The following is a 23,669-nucleotide window of genomic DNA, read 5'->3' as shown; positions in this document are numbered from 1 at the left end:
CATGGCAGCTGTTTGTCTCACCAGTACTGGCCTTATCTTTGCATTGTGTTCACTTGACAAATATCACACACATATCCAGAGACAGGGGGAGGGAGAGACAGAGGGAGGGTGAGACAGAGCAGAGGGAGGCAGAGACAGAGCAGAGGGAGAGGGAGACAGAGGAGAGAGGGAAAGAGGATGAGGGAAATGAAGAGAAAAGGGCAGGGGAGGAGAGGGCAGAGGAATGAGAAGTGAGAAAGTGACTGTTTGTTGGAGACAGGAGAGGGAGGGAGAAACAAAGAAGGGGGTTGGGGAGGGGAACAGAGGGAGGGGGAGGAGGGAGAAAAGGGGAGGGACACACAGAGACGCCTCATGCACAAATGGTGTTGGAAGGCACAGATGTTCCTTGTACACTCTAACCCCCAGGATATGTGGATATCTTAGCCACTGCCACTCCGGCTATGCCTCCCTGCTCCCTCCGTCCTTCAGTTTTCCCAGCTTTTCACACCCAGGAACAAAACTCCAAGGCTGTGAGCGGGACTGGACTGTGGCAGATCAAACAGACCTCCCCGTACCCGCCTCCCCTCCCCTCAAACCCCCCCCACCCCCCCCGGTAAGGTCCATGGTGGGGGGGGGGGGGGGGGGAGCATCACTGGGCATCGTGCAGCCCCAGAGAGAGGAGGACTGGGAGGGTACAGCCCAGCACCATGGTCAGGCTGTCCAGGAGTCCCAGGCCCAGCCGACCCTCGACCTCGGGGTGGGGCCGCTGTCCGCTGACCTCGGGGAGGACGTGCACGGAGGCAACATAGAGGAAAGTGCCGGCGGAGAAGAGGAGCCCGACGCCCGTGGCCTTGGTCTGCTGCAGCAACTCCAGGCTGCTCTGTGGGCGAGATAAGAAACACAGGCTCAACGATGGTGGCGCAACGGGCAGAGCCGCTGCCTCGCAACGCCGGCGACCCGGGTTCGATCCCGACCTTGGTTGCTGGCTGTGTGGAGTTCGCACGATCTCCCCGAGATCCCCATGCTGCTCCGGCTTCCTCCCACATCCTAAAGATGTGTGGGTGATGGAATACAGAACAGTGACAGGCCCTTCGGCCCAAATATTCAATGTCCGTGTCCAACATGATGCCAAGTGAAGCTAATTGAGATCCACATCCCTCCACTCTCCTATCCATGGTTCTATCTAAAAGCCTCTTAAACACCACTATCCTATATCTGCCTCCCCCACCACCCACTGTGCAAAAAACTTGCCCTGCATATCTACTTTAACTCTGCCCCCCTCACCTTAAAGCTGTGCCCTCTACTCCTTGACATTTCCATCCTGGGAAAAAGGTTCTGGCCATCTACCCTATCGATGCCTCTCGTCATTTTATATACTTCAATCAAGTCTCCCCACCCCCCAACCTTTGATAGTCTAAAGAAAACAATCCAAGTTTATCCAACCTCCCCTTGTGGAGAGACCCTCTAATCCAGACAGAATTCTGGCCAACCTCAACACCCCCTCCAAAGCCTCCACATCCTTCCTGTAATGGGGCGATCAGAACTGCACGCAATACTCTAAAGGCAGCCTAACCAAAGTTTTATAAAGCTGCAACGTGACTTCCTGAACCTTGTACTCAGTGCCCCAGGAGGTTAATTGCTGCTGTAATTGGCACTGGTGATTAACTGATTAACTTGATTAGTACGTGTGTCAGGGGAATGGGGTTGAGAAGGAAAGATAGATCAGCCATGATTGAATGGGCCTAATGCCCTAATTCTGCTCCTATCAAATGGGGTAGGAGATTGCAACCTTCACGTGGTCCGCCCTGTTTCGATGAATGCAATCAACCTGGTGTGCACGATCAAATAGAACAAGTTGTCCTACAACTTTAGGCTGTGCATGCCATAAGCAAGAAGAAGACTTATGGACTTGTGAACTGACATTGGCTCAATGGACTAAAATAACCGTCTACACTGTGAGGAGATGTGGCAATGTTGACCTAATGTGTCACAGCTAATCCTAGTGCCGTGACACTCCCACGAGCCAGATGTAGGTTTGCCCAGAATCAGCTGCTCACACTAAACCCTCCCGAGGTGCTGCCCTGCGATGTAACTTACCCTCCTCCAACTTAGTACCTTCCGCTTCCCCTCAACACCCAAATCTGTCCTCTGTCATAACTATCTCAAAGCTTATGGACACAAAAAGCTGGAGTAACTCAGCGGGTCAGACAGCATCTGTGGAGAAAAGGAATAGGTGACATTTTGGGTCGAGACCCTTGTTCAGACAGAGTCGGGAGCCTCTGAAAGGTCCCGACCCGAAACGTCGCCTATTCCTTCTCTCCAGAGATGCTGCCTGACCCGCTGAGTTGCTCCAAGCATTTTGTGTTTATCTTCGGTGTAAACCACCAACTGCAGGGGTGGAGGGAGGGGGGAGGGGAACGGAGGAGGGGAGGTGTTAGGGAGAGGGGAAAGGGGAGGGAGTTGGGGAGGTGGTAGGGGGGGGAGAGGGGGAGAGGGGAGGAGGTAGGGGGAGGAGGTAGGGGAGGGGGGTATGGGAGGGGGGGGTAGGGTATGGGAGCTGGGCAGGCCTTACCTGGCGGACGATGAAGAAGGTGGTGAGGGCGAGGAGGGGTGCTGCGAGGGAGAAGGCCAGCAGGTGGCGGTAGATCTGCCTCCGCTCCAGCCCCATGTGCAGCAGGTAGGAGACTAGACCAAAGGAGGCGGGAGCCTGGAGCAAAGACACGGAGAGTCACCCCCTGCCTGCTCCCCCACCAGCCCCTCACTCTCCCCCCACCCAGACACTCCCCAGGGACCCCGCCTTGCACACACACATACCTCTGGGGGGGGGGGGGGGGGGGGGAAGATATCTCCTCAGCCCCCCGTACTCTCTGCACCCCCCCCCCCCTTCCCTTACCCCGGTCTCTTCCCCACAAACCAGCTGCTGCAGCGGCTCAGCTGGCCAGGCAGCGTCCGCGGAGGGAATGGACGGGAGACGTTGTCCTTCAAGACTCTTACTGGGCGGCACAGTAGAGATGCTGACTCACGGCGCCAGAGACTCGGGTTTGATCCCAACCTCGGCTGCTGTTTTGTGTGGAGTCTGCACCTCTCTAGGACCACCCCCTGCAGGTCTCCCCCCCCCCCCCCCAAAGTCCCAGATCACAAAGACCATTGCTCTCAGCCACCATGTCAGATCGCCCCCCCCCCCTTCTTCTTCCCCACCCTTCCCAGTTGCCATCCCTCCCTTTCTCTCCCCCACCAAGACTGATCTCCCCCTCCCCCCCTCACCTCAGACCTCCATCTTCTCCTCCCTCAGACATTCCTCAGCACCCCTCCCCCACACTCCCCCCTCCCCACAGACCACCTCATCCCACCCTCTGACCCCCCCCCCTGCTCCCACCTTGTGCAGGATCACGGCCAGGAAGACGATGACCTGAAGGGAGATCTGGGAAGATCCGGCGGCTGTTCCCAACGCCACCCCGTCTACTGCAAGAGGGAGGGCAGGGGTCAGGCAATCCACGAGTCAGACAAGAGGGCAGGGGTCAAGGGTCAAACAATCCATGGGTCAGACAGAGGGCAGGGATCAAGGGTTGACCAATCCATGGGTCAGACAAGAGGGCAGGGGTCAAGGGTTGACCAATCCATGGGTCAGACATAGGGCAGGGGTCAAGGGTTGACCAATCCATGGGTCAGCTAGAGTAACGGCCAGAGTACAGTGACCTTTACCCAGAGTAGAAAGATCAAGAACCAGAGGACAAGGGTCTAAGGTGAGACATGAACCTGAGGGGCAACTGCTTTCCCCACAGAGGGTGGTGGGTGCATGGGACAAGCTGCCACAGGGGGTACTTGAGGCAGGTACTGTAACAGTGTTTAAAATAGGGGGGCAGCTCCATGGATAGGAAAGGTTTAGAGGGATATGGGCCAAATGTGGGAGATGGAGGAGTGTAGGGGCATCTTGGATAGCAAGGCCAAGTTGGGCCGAAGGGCCCCATTTCTGTGCGGTGTGACATTATGACCGCAGGATAGGAGGAGCCGCAGTTGGTGCCCTGGCTGTGGGACTCAAGGCCAACAGTCTGCACAAGATCCATGTACATCAAAGCAGCACACCCCACCCCACCCCCTCGCCTTCCCCCCCCCCCTCCCCCCCGCAGCTCCATACCCCTCCCCCCCCCACCCGCAGCTCCTCCCACCCTCTCCCCCCCCCCCCCCCCCCCCCGGCCGCTCCCTACCTGCAGCGTGGATGACGAGTCCCAGGGTGGCGGTCAGACCGGTCCTACTCCGTGCCCCCCTCCCCTGCTCTGTGGAGGGAACAGAAGATGCCCCCATTAGAGGTCAGTCCCTGACCATCCCCTCGGCCCAGCCCTGCGCCCTCCTCTCATCCAGCTTTCTCCCCCTACTACAATCAGTCAGATAAGGTGCCGGCCCAAACATCACCAGAGGTGGGAGTGGGAGAAAGCCTGGCAAGTGGTAGGTAAATACTAAATACTAGGGGGGGGGGAGGGGGGGGTTGGCAGATGGGTGGGGTAAGTGGCAAAGGCTAGAGGTGAAATTAAAACATAATTTAAACATGTGGAGAATTAAATGAAATACCAGAGCACAAGGAGGCTACAGACTTTTGGTTTTCAAGAAGGAACTGCAGATGCTGGAAGATCGAAGGTACACAAAAATGCTAGAGAAACTCAGCGGGTGCAGCAGCTTCTATGGAGCGAAGGAAACAGACTTTTGGTTGTTGAGTAGAGGTACTACTCGTGGGAAAAAAACTGTTTTTATGTCTGGCTGTGGCGGCTTTGACAATCCGGAGTCGCCTTCCAGAGGGAAGTGATTCAAAGAGTTTGTGGCCAGGGTGAGAGGGGTCAGAGATGATCTTACCCGCTCGCTTCCTGGCCCTTGCAGTGTACAGTTTGTCGCTGGGGGGGGAAGGTTGCAGCCACCAACCTTCTCAGCTGATTGAACGATGCGCTGCAGCCTCCGGATGTCGTGCTTGGTGGCTGAGTCAAACCAGACCTTGATGGAGAAGGTGAGGATAGACTCTACGATGGCCGTATAAAACTGGACCATCAATTGTGTTTCCTCAGCTGCCGCAGGAAGTACATCCTCTGTTGGGCCTTTTTGACTGTGGAGTCGATGGTGGACCCCCCATTTAAGGTCCCTGGAGATGATGGTTTCAAGGAACTTAAAAGACTCCACAGATGTGACTGTGGTGTTGCTAATGGTGAGTGGGGTGAGGGGAGGGGAGGGGGCTCTCCTAAAGTCTACAATCATTTCCACCGTCTTAAGAACATTGAGCTCCAGGTTGCGATGGCATCAAGATGCCAGCTGTGTCACTTTGTCACTTCCTGTCTGTAGGCAGATTCCTCCCCATCCTGGATCAGTCCAATCAGGGTTGTGTAGCCCGCAAACTTGAGAAGCTTGACAGAGGAGACTGTGGAGGTACAGTCGTTGGTGTAGAGAGAGTAGAGGAGAGGGGAGAGTACGCAGCCTTGCGGTGCTCCTATGCTGAGGGTTTGCGGGTCCGAGATGTGCTTTCCCAGCCTCACATGCTGCTTCCTGTCTGTCAGGAAGTTGGTGATCCACAGACAGAGGGGTTCAGGCAGAGTCAAAGTGGGAGAGTTTGGAGTGTAGCAGCTCTGGCACAATGGTGTTGAATGCAGAGCTGAAATCCACAAGCAAAATCCTTGCATATGTCCCCCGGCGGTCTAGGTGCTAGAGGACTCTCCAGTCCACTGGGATATCACCTACGTCTTGAGAAGATGCAAAGATCTTTGTCAATGCTCCCGCAATCTCTCTTGCCTCTCTAACTAAGCTGGGATAAATCGTATCACGTCCTGGGGATTTCATGCTCTTCGAGAACCCCAACTCTTCTCTTTAATCTCAAACTGCCCTTGCGTATTAGTATTAAATTATAATGGAACTGGGAGAATGGAGCCATGCAGCATGGCATCAGGCCCCTCAGCCAACTTGCCCACGCCGACCAACATGCCCCATCTACATTAGTCCCACCTGCCCGGGGTTTGGTCCAATATTCCCCCCCAAACCTTTCCTCTCCATGTATCCAATGGCGATATTTCATCGACTGTAGTTAACCCCTGGTCTGTGCCTGCTCATTCGGAGGGGTGTCGTTACCGAGCCGACCGTCGGCGGTTGCCGTGCCTACCTCCCTGTCCCTGCCCCTGCCCGGTGATACAGGCGGTGATCTGATCGATGAGGAACATGAGCAGGAAGCCGGTGACCAGGGCGATCCCGATGAAGACGTGCGAGGGAGCGCAGGCCCCGCCCTCGGCCCCCGCCGGCGACTCCGTGGTGACGGGGTCAAGCGACAGGTTCCTCAGCCGGCCTGTAACCATAGAGATATCACCGCAACGTAACCACATCACACTCCCAGCTCCCACCATTGCCCACCCCATCCTACCCACTCACACCCACCTTCCTGCCCTCACCTTCACCAATCCCTTCCCCTTCTCTCCTTCCTTCAGCCTCCCTCTCTCCCATTTCCCCTCTCTTTCTCCGATCTTCCTCTTCCACTCCTTTGCCCCCTTCGGTCCTCTGGTCTATCTCTTGATCCTTCCCCCCCCCCATCTCTGCCCTTTCCCACTCTCCTGTGCTGTACTGTTCCATGCTCCCTCTCCCAGTCCCCACAACCCACCACTGCTCCCCCCCCCCCCCCCCCCCCCCCCCCCCTCGCCCGGGCGAGTGCAGACCACCTACCTGAGGGGGGGGCCGCCATCAGCAGCTCGATGCCCTCGGGAATGACGACAGCCAGCGCCGTCCCACACAGCAGCCCTGCTCCCAGCACCGACACCTGCCTCAGCCTCGCCTGCACGCGGGGAGAGTGAGAGATGGGGGGAGAGCGAGGGACAGGGTGGAGAGGGAAGGGAGAGTTAGAGGCGGTGGGGGTAAGAGCGGGATGGAGGGAGGAGGGACGTGGGAGTGAGGGACGGGGGGGGAGAGAGGAAGTCAAGGGTGGACTGGGGGCGGGGGGCAAGAGGAGAGTCGGGGGGGGGGGGGAGCAAAGGGAGAGTGCAACGAGGGATGGAGAAGGGACAGTGGGGGGCGGATGGGGGAAGGGGCGAATGTAAAGACCGAGGTGGAACTGTTAATGGTGCCAGACATGCTCAGGCACCCCACACACGCAGACACACAACATACAAACATACACACAACACAGGCAGACACAACACCCAAACATGCAGACACACGACACAGGCGTAAGGGCCCGTGTTTGAGCTGTCTGGCTGTGTGCCTGTAGCTGGGGCGGCTAGACGTGCAGCAGAGACGCCATGCGGTGGGCAACAGCAGAGAGATGGTGTGTGACGCAGCATGGCTCTACCCGGGCCCTGCCACTGATTCCAGCCTCAGGCAGGACCTGGGCCACAGCCAGCCTCTGCTCAAAGCAGCCTTTGTGCTATCACAGGCTCGGAGGAAAGCTTCTCACACCCACTGCCAAGGCTCCACTCAGCCTGTGACCAACATGGCAGGAGGGACAGAGGTGGTGGAACACCTCCAGACGCAGACAAGCATACTTAATACCCGCACAGACATGCACAGGCACACATTATACACACCATGCACACAGACACATATACAGTTATATACACACACTATATATGCAGTGTATTCAGAAAATATTCACTTTTTCCACATTTTGTTACGTTACAGCCTTATTCTAAAATGGATTAAAAAAACATTTTTAAATCATCAATCTACACACAATACGCCATAATGTTTGCAAAGTAATTAAAAAGAAATAACTGAAATATCACATTTGCACACGTATTGCATAAGCTGCCACCACCATGCTTCATCGTAGGTTTGGTATTGGTCAGGTGATGAGCAGTGTCTGGTTTCTTCCAGACGTGATGCTTGGCATTCAGGCTAAAGAGTTCAATCTTGGTTTCATCAGACCAGAGAATCTTGTTTCTCATGCTCTGAGAGTCCTTTAGGTGCCTTTTGGCAAACTCCAAACAGGCTGTCATGTGCCTTTTACTGAGGACTGGCTTCCTTCTGGCCACTCCACCATAAAGGCCACATTGGTGGAGTGCTGCAGATATAGTTGTCCTTCTGGAAGATTCTCCCATCTCCACAAAGGAACTCTGGAGCTCTGTCAGACCATGTATGGCTGCTGAGGTTACTGGCACACTTATCTTCATTGATGATACAACTGCTAATGGTAGTAGCATAATGAATTTTGAAGTGTACAAACACATCCTGCTCAAATAAATAAATGATGGGTCTTTGTCCATTATGTAGGGCACTGTAAACACACACACACGCACGCACACACACACACACACACACACACACATAAATACACACACATGCCTTCTCCACATAACCCTTGACCCCTGTACTAATCAAGAATCTATCTATCTCTGCCTTAAAAAATATCCACTGACTTGTCCTCCACAGCCTTCATCATCACCCTGACTAAAGAAATTTCTCCTCATCTTCCCAAAAGAACATCCTTTAATTCTGAGGCTATGATCTCTAGTCCTAGACTCTCCCACTAGTGGAAACATCTTCCCCACATCCACTCTATCCAAGCCTTTCACTATTCTGTAAGTTTCAATGAGGTCCTCCCTCAATCTTCTAAACTCCAGCGAGTACAGATCCAGTACCGACAAACGCTCATCATAGGTTAACCTACTCATTCCTGGATCATTCTTGTAAACCTCCTCCGGACCCTCTCCATAGGGAGGTTGCACAGCAGTCGAGGTCACGACCCGTGACCCGTACTGTTGCCAAGCAACGCCTTCTGGAGTGCAAGCGGCGAACGTCAGGTAGGCATTTACTATGGCTGCCAGTGCACCGGGCCCGTCTTCTGTTCCTGCATTCGGACTCCACGCTGACTGGTTCCACACTCGCAGACCCCGGGCCGTCCATCCCCTCGTGTGGGAGTCGGGGGGGGGGGGTGAATCACCCCGGTGTGGGGTCGGGGTGGTGTATCACCCATTGTGGCGGTGGGGTGTGTCGGGGGGGGGTGAACCACCCCGGTGTGGGGGTCGGGGTGTATCACCCATTGTGGCGGGGGGGGGTCGGGGGGGGGGTGAACCACCCCGGTGTGGGGGTCGGGGGGGTTGAAAACCACCCCGGTGTGGGGGTCGGGGGGGGTGAATCACCCCATTGTGGTGGTGGGGGGTCGGGGGGGGGGGTGAACCACCCCGGTGTGGGGGTCGGGGGGTGAATCACCCATTGTGGGTTGGGTGCTGGTGTAGTGGCTCTGGGTGGGTGGAGGACCAGACTGTACCCAACTCCGCTGCAGCTGACAGGGACGTTGCCGGGTTTATGGCCCCGTGTGTCCGCTGCCCGGAGGTGAGGTCCCGCTCCATCCAGCCCCGTGTGTGTGGGCGCTGCCCGACCCACAGCCCGTCACAGTGTGGCCGCACAGGGGGAGACGGGGCGGAGGGCGGGCCGTGGCTGGACAGCGTTGACCACGGGGGGGGGGGGGGGGGGAGAGTGGGGGCTGTCCTGAGGGATCCGCTCCTTCGACCGCTTCCACCTTGGTGCTCTCGGGTTCAGAGCACTCAGTCTCCCTCCAGCCCTGGGCCGTCGTGGGCTGGGACTTGCCCTCAATCCGTCGGCACGCTGCTCTTTCGCAAGTCAGTGAGCGGCAGTGATTTTAGCAGTTTTCTCTCACAGTTAACCCTATTTCCTCAATTTACAGCACAAAAAATGACCATTTTGCGGTTTTTTAACAGGTAAGAAACCGTTCCGTGTGTTACCAGTGTATGCCGAAAGCTGCCATGTACTCCAGAATGATTGAGCTGCTCCGTGCGTCATGCTCTTTGACCCGTTGACCTTACATGCAACCCCCCCCCTAAAGCCAGGTCACCCTTCCTCAGATAAGGTGTCCAAAATTACTCACAATATTCCAAATGCGGCCTTACCAGCACCTTATATAGCCTCGACATTACATCACTGTTTTTGTATGCAAACCCTCTTGAAATAAATGCTAGCATTGAGTTTGCTTTCTCTGAATGAAGAAGAGTGGGAAAAGGACAAGGTGAGGCGTATCACTGTTAGCTGTGTTCCTCTATCGCAGGTTCGAGGAAGACTGAGCACCAAGTCCCAAGACCACCAGCACCTCAGTGTGATCCAGACTGCGCTGCCAGGAAGAAGATCTAGACAGCCAGCACCGCTACAGCACTTGCAGTGCCGGAGACTCGGGTTCAATCCCGACTGTGGGTGCTGTCTGTATGGACCCATGACCACGTGTGTTTTCTCCCAGATCTTCGGTTTCCTCACACTAAAGATGTACAGGTTTGTACGTTAATTGTCTTGGTATAAATGTAAATTGTTCCAAGTGTGTGTAAGATAGTGTGTGGGGATCGCTGGTCGGCACGGACTGGGAAGGCCGATGGGCCTGTTTCCGCGCTGTATCTCTAAACTAAACTGGTACTGAGCTGCCGGGACAAGCTCAAGATGGGCAGCACCACCACACGTGCGCCCTGATGGCACGAGACAGCATCCCCAAGTGTTCCTGGACTTTCTCACCACTGTCAGTAAAATATATCACGTGAGTTCACCCATCTGTGAGTGTCGGTGTGGTCACTGCCGAACCCGGCGTCAATCCCGACACCACATCACACTCATGCACACACACACGCACACACACACACACACACACAAGGACGCCAAGTGGTGCGTCTCTCTGCTAGATGTGTTCCCCCTGTCGCAGGTTCCAGGAAGAACGTGCCACTGGGCCAAACCCCAAGACCACCAGTCTTGTGATCAAGACTGAGCTACCGGGAAGAAGCCCTAGACAGCCAGCACCTCTACTGTGGCTAAATCTAAGTGGCAGGAACAAGCCTGAGACCACACACACACACCGAAGAGCTGAGCACAGGACAGGTCATCCTAGATGGCAATGCCCCAAGAAAACTAGACATCACCCCAGTGTCCCCACCGGTACTTTACACACACAGACCCGTCCCCAATGGTACTGTATCCCAGTGTTACACACACACACACAGACCCATCCCCACTGGTACCACTGGTACTGTATCCCAGTGTTACACACACAGACCCGTCCCCACCGGTACTGTACCCCAATATTATGCAGTGACAGACCCGTGCCCCGTTGTTACAGCCCCTGGCAGAAGTAATCTTACTCCATACGGGACAGGGAACAACGTTAAGATTGTGGAGTGATGGAGCCAACCAGGAACAACATCCTTGCAACAGAACAAAGAATGTGTTGCAGGAACTAAGCGGGTCAGACTGAGGACATAGTAAAAGTGCTGAAGCAACACAGACTCTGCCTGAGCCGCTAAGTTCCTCCAGCAGTTTGCATTCCTCATTGTTTGTGTCTCTTCTTCAGTCTGTAGGGAGTCCGGGTGTTTTTCTGCAGCTTTCTACCCCCACCCCTTCCCTCCTCCTCCCTGCGTCTGGAGAAGGGTCCCGACCTGACACGTTGTCCGCCCAGTCCCTCCACAGCCCAGATCGTGCAGCATTGAGTTTGTGCATCGCTCCACCACTCACTCCCCGCTCTCCTGCTCCTGGTCCCGGCCCCGGGTCGGGTCTCGGCGGGGATCCCGGGGTCGGGTCTGGGGGGGGGGGGGGGGGGGGGTCCGCAGGGACGGGAGGGGGCGGCGGGGCCTCACTCACCTCGGGCAGCCGAACGAGCAGCGGGATCAGCCCCAGGAGCAGCGACCCCCCCGAACATGGCCAGGCTCAGCAGCGCGATGCTCAGCGCCCCGTCCATCGCCCATCGCCAGCCCAGCCCAGCCCGGCCACACGACCGGCTCTGCTCTGCTCCGCTCCTCCACACGGGCTCTCCTCCTCTCCCCCACTCCACTGGAGCCCCTCCCCTACACTAACTCTCCCTCCTCCTCTCTCTCTTCCAACCACCCCTCTATCTCCCCCCTCCCTTTCCTCTCCCTCACCTCCCACCCACCCCTCACCCTTCTTTCACCCTTCCAAAGATCCTATAGCGAAGCTTTGCTATAGGATCTTTGCTTCCTTCCCTCTCTCTCCCAACCCCCACTATCTCCCCTTCTTCCCTTCCCCACCTCCTCTCCCTCCTTCCCCCTCTCCCTCCCTTCCTCCCTCTCTCCCCCCTCTCTCCCTCCTCCCTCCCTCTCTCCCTCTCATCTCCTTCCCCCCCTCTTTCCACCACCCTCTCTCTTCCCCACCCCTCCCTCCTGTTCCCTCCACCCCCCTTCCACCTCTCTCCTTCCCACTCTCCCCTCCACCCCTCCCTCTCTCTCCATCCCTCTCTCTTTCTCCAACCCCTTCTCTTTCTCCATCCCCCTCTCTCTCTCTCTCCATCCCCCTCTCCCTCCCTCCCTCTCTCTCCCTCCCCCTCTCCCTCCCTCTCTCTTTCTCTCTCTCTCTCCATCCCTCTCTCTCCATCCCTCTCTCTCCATCCCTCTCTCTCTCCCTATCTCTCTATCTATCCCCCCCTCTCTCTTCATCTCTCTCTCTCTCTCTCCATCCCTCTCTCTCTCTCTCTCTCTCCCTCTCTCTCTCTCTCTCCATCCCTCTCTCTCTCTCATCCCTCTCTCCACCCCTCTCTCTCCATCCCTCTCTCTCACTCTCTCTCTCTCCATCTCTCTCCACCCCTCTCTCTCCACCTCTCTCTTTCTCCCTCCCTCTCTTTCCCTCTCTTCCACCTTCCTCCTCTCTAACAAACTTCCCACGACTCCACTGTTCACGACGCCCCCCCACGGCCGCGCTGGAAACTGCATGGAGCCGCCAGCCCCCCGGCGGTGGAGGGTGGATGTGCAGGCACCCGGGGTTGGGCGAGTTTAGCCCCAGAGACACGGACTCTCCTTCCAGTCCCTCTCTCCACTATTCCAGCTCCCTCGTAATTCGCAAGGAGCATTACGTGCAGTTTTGGTCTCCCTGTGAGAGGAAGGATGAGCTGAAAAGGCGCAGATAAGTTGTACTTGGATGTTACCAGGACAAGGTGGCCTGAGCTTTTAGGGAGACGTTGAGGAGTTTATTCCTTAGAGCGCAGGAGGATGAGAACTGATCTTATAGGGAGTTTTCACGGCAGTCGGGTCACGACCCATGACCCGTGCTGTTGCTACCCTACGCCAACTGGAGTACACGCGATGAACTGCAGGTAGGCACTGACCATTGTTTCCAGCGTAGCGGGCCCATTAAAACCCGCTGAAAATGTCAATTTTTGCCTGTGAATAATTATGGAAATCGGGATAAGCGTGAGAGACATTTATCCTACTTCAGAATTCCAAAAGTGAGGGGAAATGACGGTAGATAGAAGCGAGAGCTGAAGGGACAACAACAGACAGAGTGCTTGGCGAACATTGACCGTTTGCTCACTGCATTTCATCAACTAATGCAATATTTGTGTTCTTTCTTGATTCCTTTGCCATCTAAAACGTTTCAGAAGTGATAAATCTGGCTGTAAATTTTTTAAATCGACCATGGTTCTCAAGTGGGTTTTTACATACAAATGAAAACGCATCTGAGGAAACATTTACAGCCAGATTTATCACTTCTGAGACTTTTAGATACCAAAGGAATCAAGAAAAAACACAAATAGTGCCTTACTTGATGAAATGCAGTGAGCAAACGCGATAATTCCCAATATTTTCAATTCCGATATCTGCACGGCCAATGTTTACCAAGCACTTTAGTTGTTGTTGTCCCTTCAGTTCTCGCTTCTCTTTACCTTCATTTCGCTTCACGTTTGGAATTCTAAAGTTGGGTACATGTCTCTCACACTTACCCAGACTCCCACAATTTTTTTCAGCGCAAAAATTCAACATTTTGGTGGTTTTTAACAGGTAGGAAAGTACGCGTTTCTTGCATTAATAACATATACCGGAAGTTACGGATGTCCTCCAGATGGATTGTGCGGCTCCGTCAAGCCCTATGACCCAGTGACCTTACGTGCAATCCCCCTATAGAGGTGCACAAAATCACGAGGTGAATTGATAGGGTGAATGCACAGTTTTTTACCCAGGGTTGGGGAATCAGCAACCAGAGGACATGTGATCCATATCCCTCCATTCCCTGCATTTCCATGTGCCTAGCCAAAAGCCTCTTAAACGTCACTATCGTATCTGCCTCAACCACCACCCCTGGCAGCACGTTGCAGGTCCCCACCATTCTGTGTGTGTGGGAAAAAAACCCTGCTCCACTCATTTCCTTTCCACTTTGCCCCTCTCACCTTAAAGCTATGCCCTCTAGTTTTGGACATTTCCACCCTGGGAAAAAAGATTGGAGATGACTGTCTATCCTATCTATGCCTCTCATAATTGTATATAGTTCCATCAGGTCTCCTCGCAACCTCCAACATTCCAAGAAAAACAATCCAAAAATCCAAACACATCTTCCTGATGTACTAGTGGCCAGAGGATCTGGGGTGTCGGAGGAAATCCACATTAGGAAGGAAATGGTGTTGGGTAGATTGATGGGACTGAAGGCTGATAAATCCCCAGGACCTGATGGTCTGCATCCTAGGGTACTTCTGAAGTAGCTCTAGAAATCGTCGCATTGGTGATAATTTTCCAATGTTCTATAGACTTCGGTTGGTGAGGAATGAAATCTAGTCCTTTGCAAGGGGTGACATTGAAACAGGAGCTGTGGAGTCAGTAATGATAGAACTAAGGAATTGTAAGGGTAAAAAGACCCTAATGGGACTAATCTACAGCCCCCCAAACAGTAGCCTGGACATAGGGCAAGTTGAATCAGGAGTGAAAATTGGCATGTTGCAAAAGTAATGTTGTGGTTGTTATGGGAGATTTCAACATGCAGGTAGACTGGGAAAATCAGGTTGGTACTGGACCAGAAGAAAGGGACTTTGTAGAGTGCCTTTGTGATGGATTCTTTGAATAGCTTGTATTGGAGCCTACCAGGGAGAAGGCAATTCTGGATTTAGTGTTATGTAATGAACTGGATTTGATAAAGGATCTCAAGGTTAATGAGCCATTAGGAGCCAGTGACAATAACATGGTCAGGTTTAATCTACAATTGGAGAGGGAGAAGGGTAGATCGGAGGTGTCAGTGTTGCAGTTGAATAAAGGGGACTATGGGGCCATGAGGGAGGAGCTGGCCAAAGTTGACTGGAAAGATACACTAGCAGGGATGACAGTGGAACAAAAATGGCAACAATTCATTATGTTAATCCCATGCATCTTAATCTTCTGGTCAAGCCTACCATGGGAGACTTTATCAAAGCCTTGCTACAATCCATGGAGACAACATCCACCGGTCTACCCTCATCGATCATCTTCATCACCTCATCAACGCGTGAGTAAGGCAAGGCATCGCCTTTACCACCTCAGGCAATTGAGGAAATTCAGATTGTCTCCGAGAATCCTCCAGTGCTTCTACTCAGCAGCTGTGGAAAGCATCGTGTTCAGAAATATTACCATCTGGTTTGGGAATTGCTCTGCCCAGGACAAGAAGGCTCTGCAGAGAGTAGTGCGTTCGGACGAACGCACTATGGGAACTTCACTTGCCCCCCTGCAGGAACTATACATCAGGAGGTGCAACTCCAGAGCCAATAAAATCATGGGAGACCCCTTCCACCCCTGCAACGGACTGTTCCAGCTGCTACGGTCAGGCAAACGCCTCCGTTGCCATGCTGTGAGAATGGAGAGGTTGAGAAGGAGTTTCTTCCCAGAGGCCATTTGGACTGTAAACTCCTATCTCATCAGGGACTAACTTTACTGAACATTTTTCCTTCCGCCCACAATATTTAAAATGTAAAAGAATATGTGATTGTGTTTATAGTTTGTTTGCTTGTTTGTCTTTTTGCACAAAAGTCCGCAGGCATTGCCACTTTTCATTTCACTGCACATCTCGTATGTGTATGTGAAGAATAAACTTGACTTGACTAACATGAAGGAATTAGTAAGGTCATAAGTGATAGGAGTAGAATTAGGCCATTCGGCCCATCAAGTCTACTCCACCATTCAATCACGGCAGATCTATCTCTCCCTCCTAACCCCATTCTCCTGCCTTCTCCTCACAACCCCTGACACCTGTAAGAGAAGAGGTGCCGCGTACAGATGGATAGTGATGGGAGGGGGGAGAGGGTGGACAGGGCGTGTTGTCTGCAGTGTGTGGGGAGAGGATGAGAAAGTGGGAGAGGATTTTAAACCATCGCCACAGCACGTGGACCTGCAGCGTGTTTGCAGTCCGTCCAATGAGAGAAGACGATGCGCTCCCTGATGACCAGTCTGTCCAATGAGAGAAGACGACGCGCTCAGTGACGACCAGCCGTCCAATGAGAGAAGATGATGCGCTCCCTGACGACCAGCCTTCCAATAAGAGAAGACGATGCACTCCCAGAAGACCAGTCCGTCCAATGAGATAACGCCTGGTCTCCTAAGCGACGGGCCTGACCAATGAACGAGGGCTCCTCCCGGTGACGGCACAGCCTGACCAATGAGAGAGAACAACACGCTCCCTGACGACCAGTCCGTCCAATGAGAGAGGACGCCGTACCCCTTGACGACCAGACCGACCCATCAGGGAGGATGCTTCGACCCTTCATCGAGGCAAGTCAAGGAAATAGCGTTCACGTCGCGGCCCTGTTTTCACCAATCTTTCCACCACCACACACAAGAAGCGCAAGACAGACACCATTGTATGCAGATGCCGAGAAGTGTGTTCAGCTCTGACTGAACAACTTCTAATCTTGTGTGTGGACTCGATGAGAAGATCGAGGCTCAGGTGCTGACGTCATGGCCCCGCCCCCCCGCGGGCGCCATTTTAAACAGACCCTGTTCGCAGAGTTTAATCCGCAGCAGCGCCATTTTAAACGAAGCAGTGGCCCCACAGTTGCCTTTTCTGCAAAAGCACTACCCGTGTTGTTGGGGACTGAAGAAGGGTCTCAACCCGAAACGCCAGCTATTCCTTCTCTCTAGAGATGCTGCCTGTCCCGCTGAGTTACTCCAGCTTTTTATGTCTGTCTTGGCTTACTCTCAATGTTGTCTTCTTGTAGGCGAAGGGATTCCCAAGAATCTTGAAGACTTTCTTCACCAAAGAAAACGAGCTTGAATCGGTTTTTTTTGTCTTCCTGTTAATCTTGTTGTGGAGCCCAGAGTCCAGAAATAAAGAATGGCATGGTTCAGAGAGATATGGACCAAATGCTGGCAGGTGGGACTAGTGTAGCTAGGACATGTTGGCAGGTGTGGGCAAGTTGGGCTGAACGGCCCCTTTCCACACTGTATCATTCTATGACTCTAAGCAGATATTGGTTTGCACCAGAGACAGACAGACAGACAAAGTGTTGGAGCAACTCCACAGCTCAAGCAGCGGCTCTAGAAAACATATAAAAATATAAAAATATAATAATATTCGGCCCTTTGAGCCAGCACCACCATTCAATAAGATCATGGCTGATCTAAAATCAGTACCCGTTCCTGCTTTTTCCCCATATCCCTTGAATCCTTTAGCCCTAAGAGCTAAATCTAACTCTAACTCTCTCTTGAAAAGGCTCTGGAGGAATAGGATGGGCGACGTTTCGTAAATTCTTCAAGAGGGTCCTGGTCCGAAACGCCGCCCATCCTTTATCTCCACAGATGCTGCCTGACCCACGGAGTAACTCCAGCACTTTGTGTCTGTTTCAGTGTAGTGTCTGTTTGAGGAGTTTAAACATTGATTGATAAAACAAGGAAACAGGCTTTTTGGCCCTTGTTCTTATCCGTGTAGATTTGGATATTCACCTGAGCTAATCCCATTTGCTTTGGTTTTGCACATAACCCTCACGCTTTCCTATCTGAACTATTGTGCTCGCCATGTGGCTGCTGCCTGTAATGAGCTTTGATGCTTAGGATTTTGGCTGCAGCCAGGAAACTAGCATTGAACATCCAGTGAGTTTGGAGGAGTTTGCCGAGGTGTCTGAACTGCACTGTAGACATCACTGAAACCTCGTAGACCACAAGCTGTGTGTTTAATTTGAGAGATGCATGTGAAAATCCCTTTTTCGCATACATTTCAGTAAAAACCTTACTCTGAATAAGCACAATTATACCCAATTACACGAGTATAAGAATAGTAGATAACATTGAAGCATTGAAGAGTCATCTCATTTTCAGCACCATCTTGCATCCTTCAAGTTTGAGTTTCTTCAAAAATGTAGTCCTACCCTGGCCATTAAGTCCCGTTGCCCTGGCAGTGGCACTGGGTCGGTGTTGCACGGGTCAGCCTGGCCTGGCGATGTTGTCTGTGTCTCCACCGTTGCTCTGTGCCGCTGTAGGCCACGTCTGATCTGCACACATGACCTCTGTGAGGCCTCCATTCCCTCTGATCCACGTGATCCTCCAGGTGCTGCAGGGCCTCCAGCGGCCCACTCTGCACACGGCAAGGATGGACAAATCTAATCAAGGAGATGTGCGGGGCAAGTTTTTTTTTTTTTTGCAACACAGAGAGTTTTTCGGTGTTTATTTCACATTTCGATTTTCATTTACAGATAATCTCAATCTCAAAAATTATGAGGCTGGACATTCAGATCTTTTTTCCCAGGATGGAAAATTCAAAGACTAGAGGGCATAGCTTCAAGGTGAGAGGGGCAAAGTTCAAGGGAGATGTACGATATTTTCAACAGAGGATGTTGTGTGATTGGAACGTGCGGCTGAGGTGTTGGAGACAGATGCGTTTTTTTTAATGTTAACACCTGGAAACTGCTGCCGGGGGTGATGGTTGAAGCAGATGCGTTAGTGGCATTTAAAAGATGTTTGGATATGAATGTGGATATGCAGGGAATGGAGGGATATGGGTTATGTGCAGGGAGATAGGTTCATAAATCATTAATGTTTAATGTTTTATGTGTGATTCCTAACTGTCACTGTATGTCATGTTGTCACTTGGGGGTGGAGCACCAAGGCAAATTCCTTGTATGGGAATACTTGGCCAATACATTTATTCATTCATTCATTCATTCATTCATTCATATAAATGACGGTTTTGGCATCCTTTTGCAATATGGATGGTGAGATGTTTGGATGTCTATGTGTTTGGGTGTGGGATCATTTTGATGCAAATCCTTCAGTATATAATTACTCCTGACACCATTTTTATTTTGTTTTTTGTTGTTTCCAGGGTATAAAACAACTTGCACAAGATGACGGGCTGATCTGCAGTATTCATACTGTGGCAACAAAAGTTACAAACAAGATCCAAGTGGCTGCCTTCAACACAACTGGAGTTGGATCACAGAGCAATCCATTGCATGTGTGATTATTGCAAGTATTGATCAATATTTTTGTGTATGGTGTAAAATATTCATGTAACCAGTTCAGTGAAATTATGTGTAAGAAAGAATTGCAGATGCTGGATAAAATCGAAGGTTGACACAAAATGCTGGAGTAACTCAGCGGGTGAGGCAGCATCGATGGAGAGAAGGAATGGGTGATGTTTCGGGTCGAAAAGAAGTAGGGTCTCGACCTGAAACGTCACCCATTCCTGCAGCGGCCATTTGGCTTATTTTGTGTGTCATTAATTATGGCATTTTTCTTTATATTTTTGACTGCCCACATTATTATGTGGGTGAGATTTGATGCTGGGTTTCTTGCACAGAAGCCTAGTGTTTTTGTTCAGTTTTGGAGTTACGTGGGGAAGATATACCCTTCGACCATGTGAAGTGTAACCGAGACACGAGGAGTTTTCTAACGTTTAAAGCGATATGCTGGAGTTTGACGGAGATTACAGTGTACGAGTCAGAGTATAAGGTCGGACGTATACCTTATTGTTTTTCTTCAAAAATAAAGAAACTATTCATCAACAGACTATGTTATGAAGATTTATCTGTTAAGCTCTGAAGGTCTCACGGAGAGCTCACATGCGTATTACGACTCTCCTGTAACCATGTAGTCTCCTGTGGCTAGAGGGAGTAATCTCTTGAACAATATAAAAACCTGTCACTACAATTCCTTCTCTCCAGAGATGCTGCCTCACCCCCTGAGTTACTCCAGCATTCTGTGTCTACCAAGTGGAATTATTTTGTGGGAGAGGAACAAATGCGGGGATTAAGTGTGTGATACCTTACATTTCTTTGAGTTAATTGAGATTCAAGCAATTTTGAGTTTTAACTATTCTGATAACATCTGCCCTGGGTGGCCTCCATTGCCAGAGTGAGGCCACATGCAAACTGGAGGAACAGCACCTCATATTCCGCTTGGGTAGCTTATAATCCGATGATATGAACGTTGAATTTTCCAAGTTTAGGTAACCTCTAACTACCGTTCCCCACAACCCCCCCTTTTCTCCCCCCTCCCCCCCTCTTCTCCCCTCACCCTCCTGTGCTCCATTTGAACTACCACTTATTTTCTCTTTCCATCCGTCTCCCCCCCTCAGCTACTTCTCTCCAAGCTATAGGATCTTTGCTTTTCTTCATCTGGCTTCACAATCCACAATGCTTCAAACCTGTCTCACACCTTCTCCTCTTATCTTTAGCCTTTGTTCCAACTATCTGCCTATTAAAAACCAAAGAGCTCTGCTCTAAGTGTTCAAGAAGGAACTGCAGATGCTGGAAGATCGAAGGTACACAAAATTGCTGGAGAAACTCAGCGGGTGCAGCAGCATCTATGGAGCGAAGGAAATAGGCGAAGTCGCTTATTTCCTTCACTCCATAGATGCTGCTGCACCCGCTGAGTTTCTCCAGCAATTTTGTGTACCTTCTGAGCTCTGCTCAAAGATCTTTGTTAAAAACTGCCTTAGTAGTAGAGCTGTTTAAGAGGGAACTGCAGATGCTGGAAAATCGAAGGTACACAAAAATGCTGGAGAAACTCAGCGGGTGCGGCAGCATCTATGGAGCGAAGGAAATCTGAAGAAGATGGAGTCTGAAATGATGCCTATTTCTTTTGCTCCATAGATGCTGCCTCACCCACCGAGTTTCTCCAGCATTTTTGTCTACCTTAGTAGTAGAGCAGCTGCCGTACAATGCCAGAGACTTAGGTTCGATCCTGACTACGGGTGCTGTCTGCACAGAGTTCGTGCGCTCTCCCCTGTGACCACGTGAGTTTTCTTTGGGTGTTCCAGTTTCCTTCCGCGGAATAGTGAGGGAGGGTAGAGGGAATGGAGGGGGGTAGAGCAGGAGAGGGGCAGAGAGGGAGGGGTGTAGAGACCCTGTCCCATCTCCCTCCCCCTCATTTCCCTGAAGACGGCCAGCCTCTCATTGGTGAGTCCTGGCTGGCTCTGCCTCCGGAGCCTCGGGGTCAGTCGCAGGCTGGAGGTCGCCAGCTCCGCCATTAGGCCTCAGCGCAGACGGAGGCAGAGAAGGGGGATACGACACGAAAAAGTCGCATTCCCCCGAAGGAAGAGACAGAGAACATGTTTCACCCACTCTAACACAACCCAACAAACTAAAACTTAACCAAAACAAGACAAAAGAAACAACAGAAAAAAGTAAAGACAGACGGACTGCAGGGGAGCCGCAGCTGTTAACAGCCCCGCCACTTCCGGAATTAACACATCTTCTCTTCTTCTTCTGGTGTATGGCGTGCACAGCCTAAAGTACTTAACACATAAGATCTATATTTTCCACTCATCTCCTTAAATATGCTGCATCGTGGCTAATTAAGGGCAGCACAGCTGATAGAGTTGCTGCCTCACAGTGCCAGAAATCAATCCCGACCTTGTGTGCTCTCCGCGTGGAGTTTGCATGTTCTCCCTGTGACTGCCATTGTGCTGCGTCAAATTTTGCTGCATTTCTCCAAAATGGACTGAAATTAACTGTGGTGAATGAGCTTATTTCCTTTTCATATCACAATATTCTCTTGTCTTGTAACCAGCTGCAATGGATTCAATTGCTCAGTCGTAGTGAATATGGAATTTCTATACATTCTGTACGAGGATGCTGGTTTATATTAAAGATGGACACAAAGTGCTGGAGTAACTCAGTAGGTCAGGCAGCATCTCTGGAGAAAAAACACATTCTGGTTCTGGTTCTGGTGCACCCACAGCAACCTCTGCTGGCCGTGGGAGCAATGACAATCTAACAAACAACCATGAGTCTGAGGTACTCAACCCAAAATGTCACCAGTCCATTCCCACCATTCCCTCCACAGATGATTCAGATTCAGATTCAGATTCAATTTTAATTGTCATTGTCAGTGTACAGTACAGAGGGAGGAAATGCTGCCTGACCTGTTGCGTTACTCCAGCAGTCTGTGTTTTGCTCATGATTCCAGCTTCCGCAGTTTCTTGTATCTGTCTCATTGTCCATTTGTTCATAACGCAAGTTGCGGGACAGTACGCCCGCCACAGGTGATCCTTCCTCCCTGTGGCTATAAAACTGTACAAATCCTCCCCCTTCTTGTCATTAAGGAGTAGACAGTGATGACTGAGGACTCCCCAACCCCCCCCCCAAATCTTTGCCCAACCCTCAATCCTTTCCAGTGTCTTCTTTTTTCATGTATTTGTTTTTTTGTTTATTAATGACTGTTGGCGGATCAATTTTCCTCCCTGGATAAATAAGGTTTTGTAGCATCATATCGTGAGTAGTAATGACCTCTGAAAAGTAACTGGATATCCACCTGAGAAAGACACAGTGTTGGGGTAACTCAGCGGGCAGGCAGCATCTCTGGAGAAAATAGATAGGTGATGTTTCAGTCGAGACTTCTTCAGACTAAAAGTGGCTGGACCTCCGGGGGGGGGGGGGGGGGGCAGAGGCCGGGGGGGGGGGAGGAGAATGAGATCCGAGACGGCGAGAAAAGACCAAGAAAAGTCAGGGCAGCAACAGATGACCTCAAGTCGAGTCAAGTCAAGAGAGTTTATTGTCATGTGTCTCTGACAGGACAATAAAATTCTTGCTTCGCTTCAGCTTCAGCTTCACCTTGCTTTGCTTCAGCTTCACCTTGCTTTGCTTCAGCTTCAGCTTGCTTTGCTTCAACAGAACATAGTAGGCATTGACTATGAAACAGATCAGTGTGTCCATATTGTATTGTATTGTATTGTATTGTATTGTATTGTAATTGTATATCTTTATTGTCATTTCCTGAGTATTCGCATACCCAGAGGAAACAAAAAAACGTTGCTCAACCAGTGTCCATTCAGTGTGCATGAAAAATAAATAGAAATAAAAAAAATACATGTATCATGAAAAAATTTAACACTCTACTAAACAGAACAGGAACGTTCCGACCCCCAGTGGCACAACAGTGGCTCAACTGCAGTATGGGGGTTAACCAAAACTTGGCAGGGGGCAAAAACCATTTAAAAGCAAGACAGACGGACTGCAGGGGAGCCGAAGCTGAACAGCCCCGCCACTTCCGGAATTTGCAACTAATGCTCCTGTACCTCTTCCCAGATGGCAGGATGGAGAAAATGTCTTGCGATGGGTGGTAAGGGTCTTTGATGATGGAGATGGCTCGTGCTGATACATCTCTCACCTGTATAGAGTCCAGCAGGAAGTGGAGTGGAATCACCAATAATCCTGCTGGCGGTCATTCACAATCCTGTCATTTGTGCTGCCGTTCGTACGCCTTGCAGCTCCCGAACCAGGAAGTGATGCCTGTAGGTCAATGTGCTCTCGACAGTCCCCCTATAAAAAGTCCGTAGGTGTGTAGTGGGGAGGCCTGCTTTACGTAGTCTTCGGAGAGGGTGAAGTCGCTGCTGGGCTCTTTTGACCAGAGCTGTGGTGTTGGCCGTGGACGTCAGGTCATCAGACAGATGAAGTCCTAGGAACTTCATGCTGCTGACCCTTTCCACATCAGCTCCGTCGATGTGCAGCGGTGTATGGTGTTGTTTTCCCGCCCTCCTGAAGTCAACCACCATCTCCTTAGTTTTTCCCATGT

At 51.6% G+C, this 23,669-nt stretch overlaps 1 protein-coding gene and 1 long non-coding RNA gene across 2 annotated transcripts; one reads left to right on the top strand and one right to left on the bottom strand.

The window, feature by feature from the left end:
• Positions 1-591: 591 nt before the first annotated feature.
• LOC129697540 (zinc transporter ZIP9-A) lies at positions 592-11,718 on the bottom strand. The gene is given in 8 exon segments (XM_055636196.1): positions 592-859; positions 2,552-2,686; positions 3,356-3,441; positions 4,185-4,253; positions 6,110-6,289; positions 6,661-6,769; positions 11,560-11,610; positions 11,612-11,718. Coding segments are annotated over 8 exon segments (906 nt in total). The 5' UTR covers positions 11,657-11,718; the 3' UTR covers positions 592-628.
• Positions 11,719-12,562: 844 nt separating this feature from the next.
• Positions 12,563-20,147, top strand: LOC129697539 (uncharacterized). Its single transcript, XR_008723541.1, has 3 exons — positions 12,563-13,021; positions 18,347-18,436; positions 18,976-20,147. It is a non-coding gene; the product is annotated as an uncharacterized LOC129697539 (long non-coding RNA).
• Positions 20,148-23,669: the final 3,522 nt, after the last annotated feature.

The sequence above is a fragment of the Leucoraja erinacea genome, chromosome 5 (genome assembly GCF_028641065.1).
Source record: "Leucoraja erinacea ecotype New England chromosome 5, Leri_hhj_1, whole genome shotgun sequence".
Classification (NCBI taxonomy): Eukaryota; Metazoa; Chordata; class Chondrichthyes; order Rajiformes; family Rajidae; genus Leucoraja; species Leucoraja erinaceus.
This window is presented reverse-complemented; position numbering and strand designations above follow the sequence as displayed.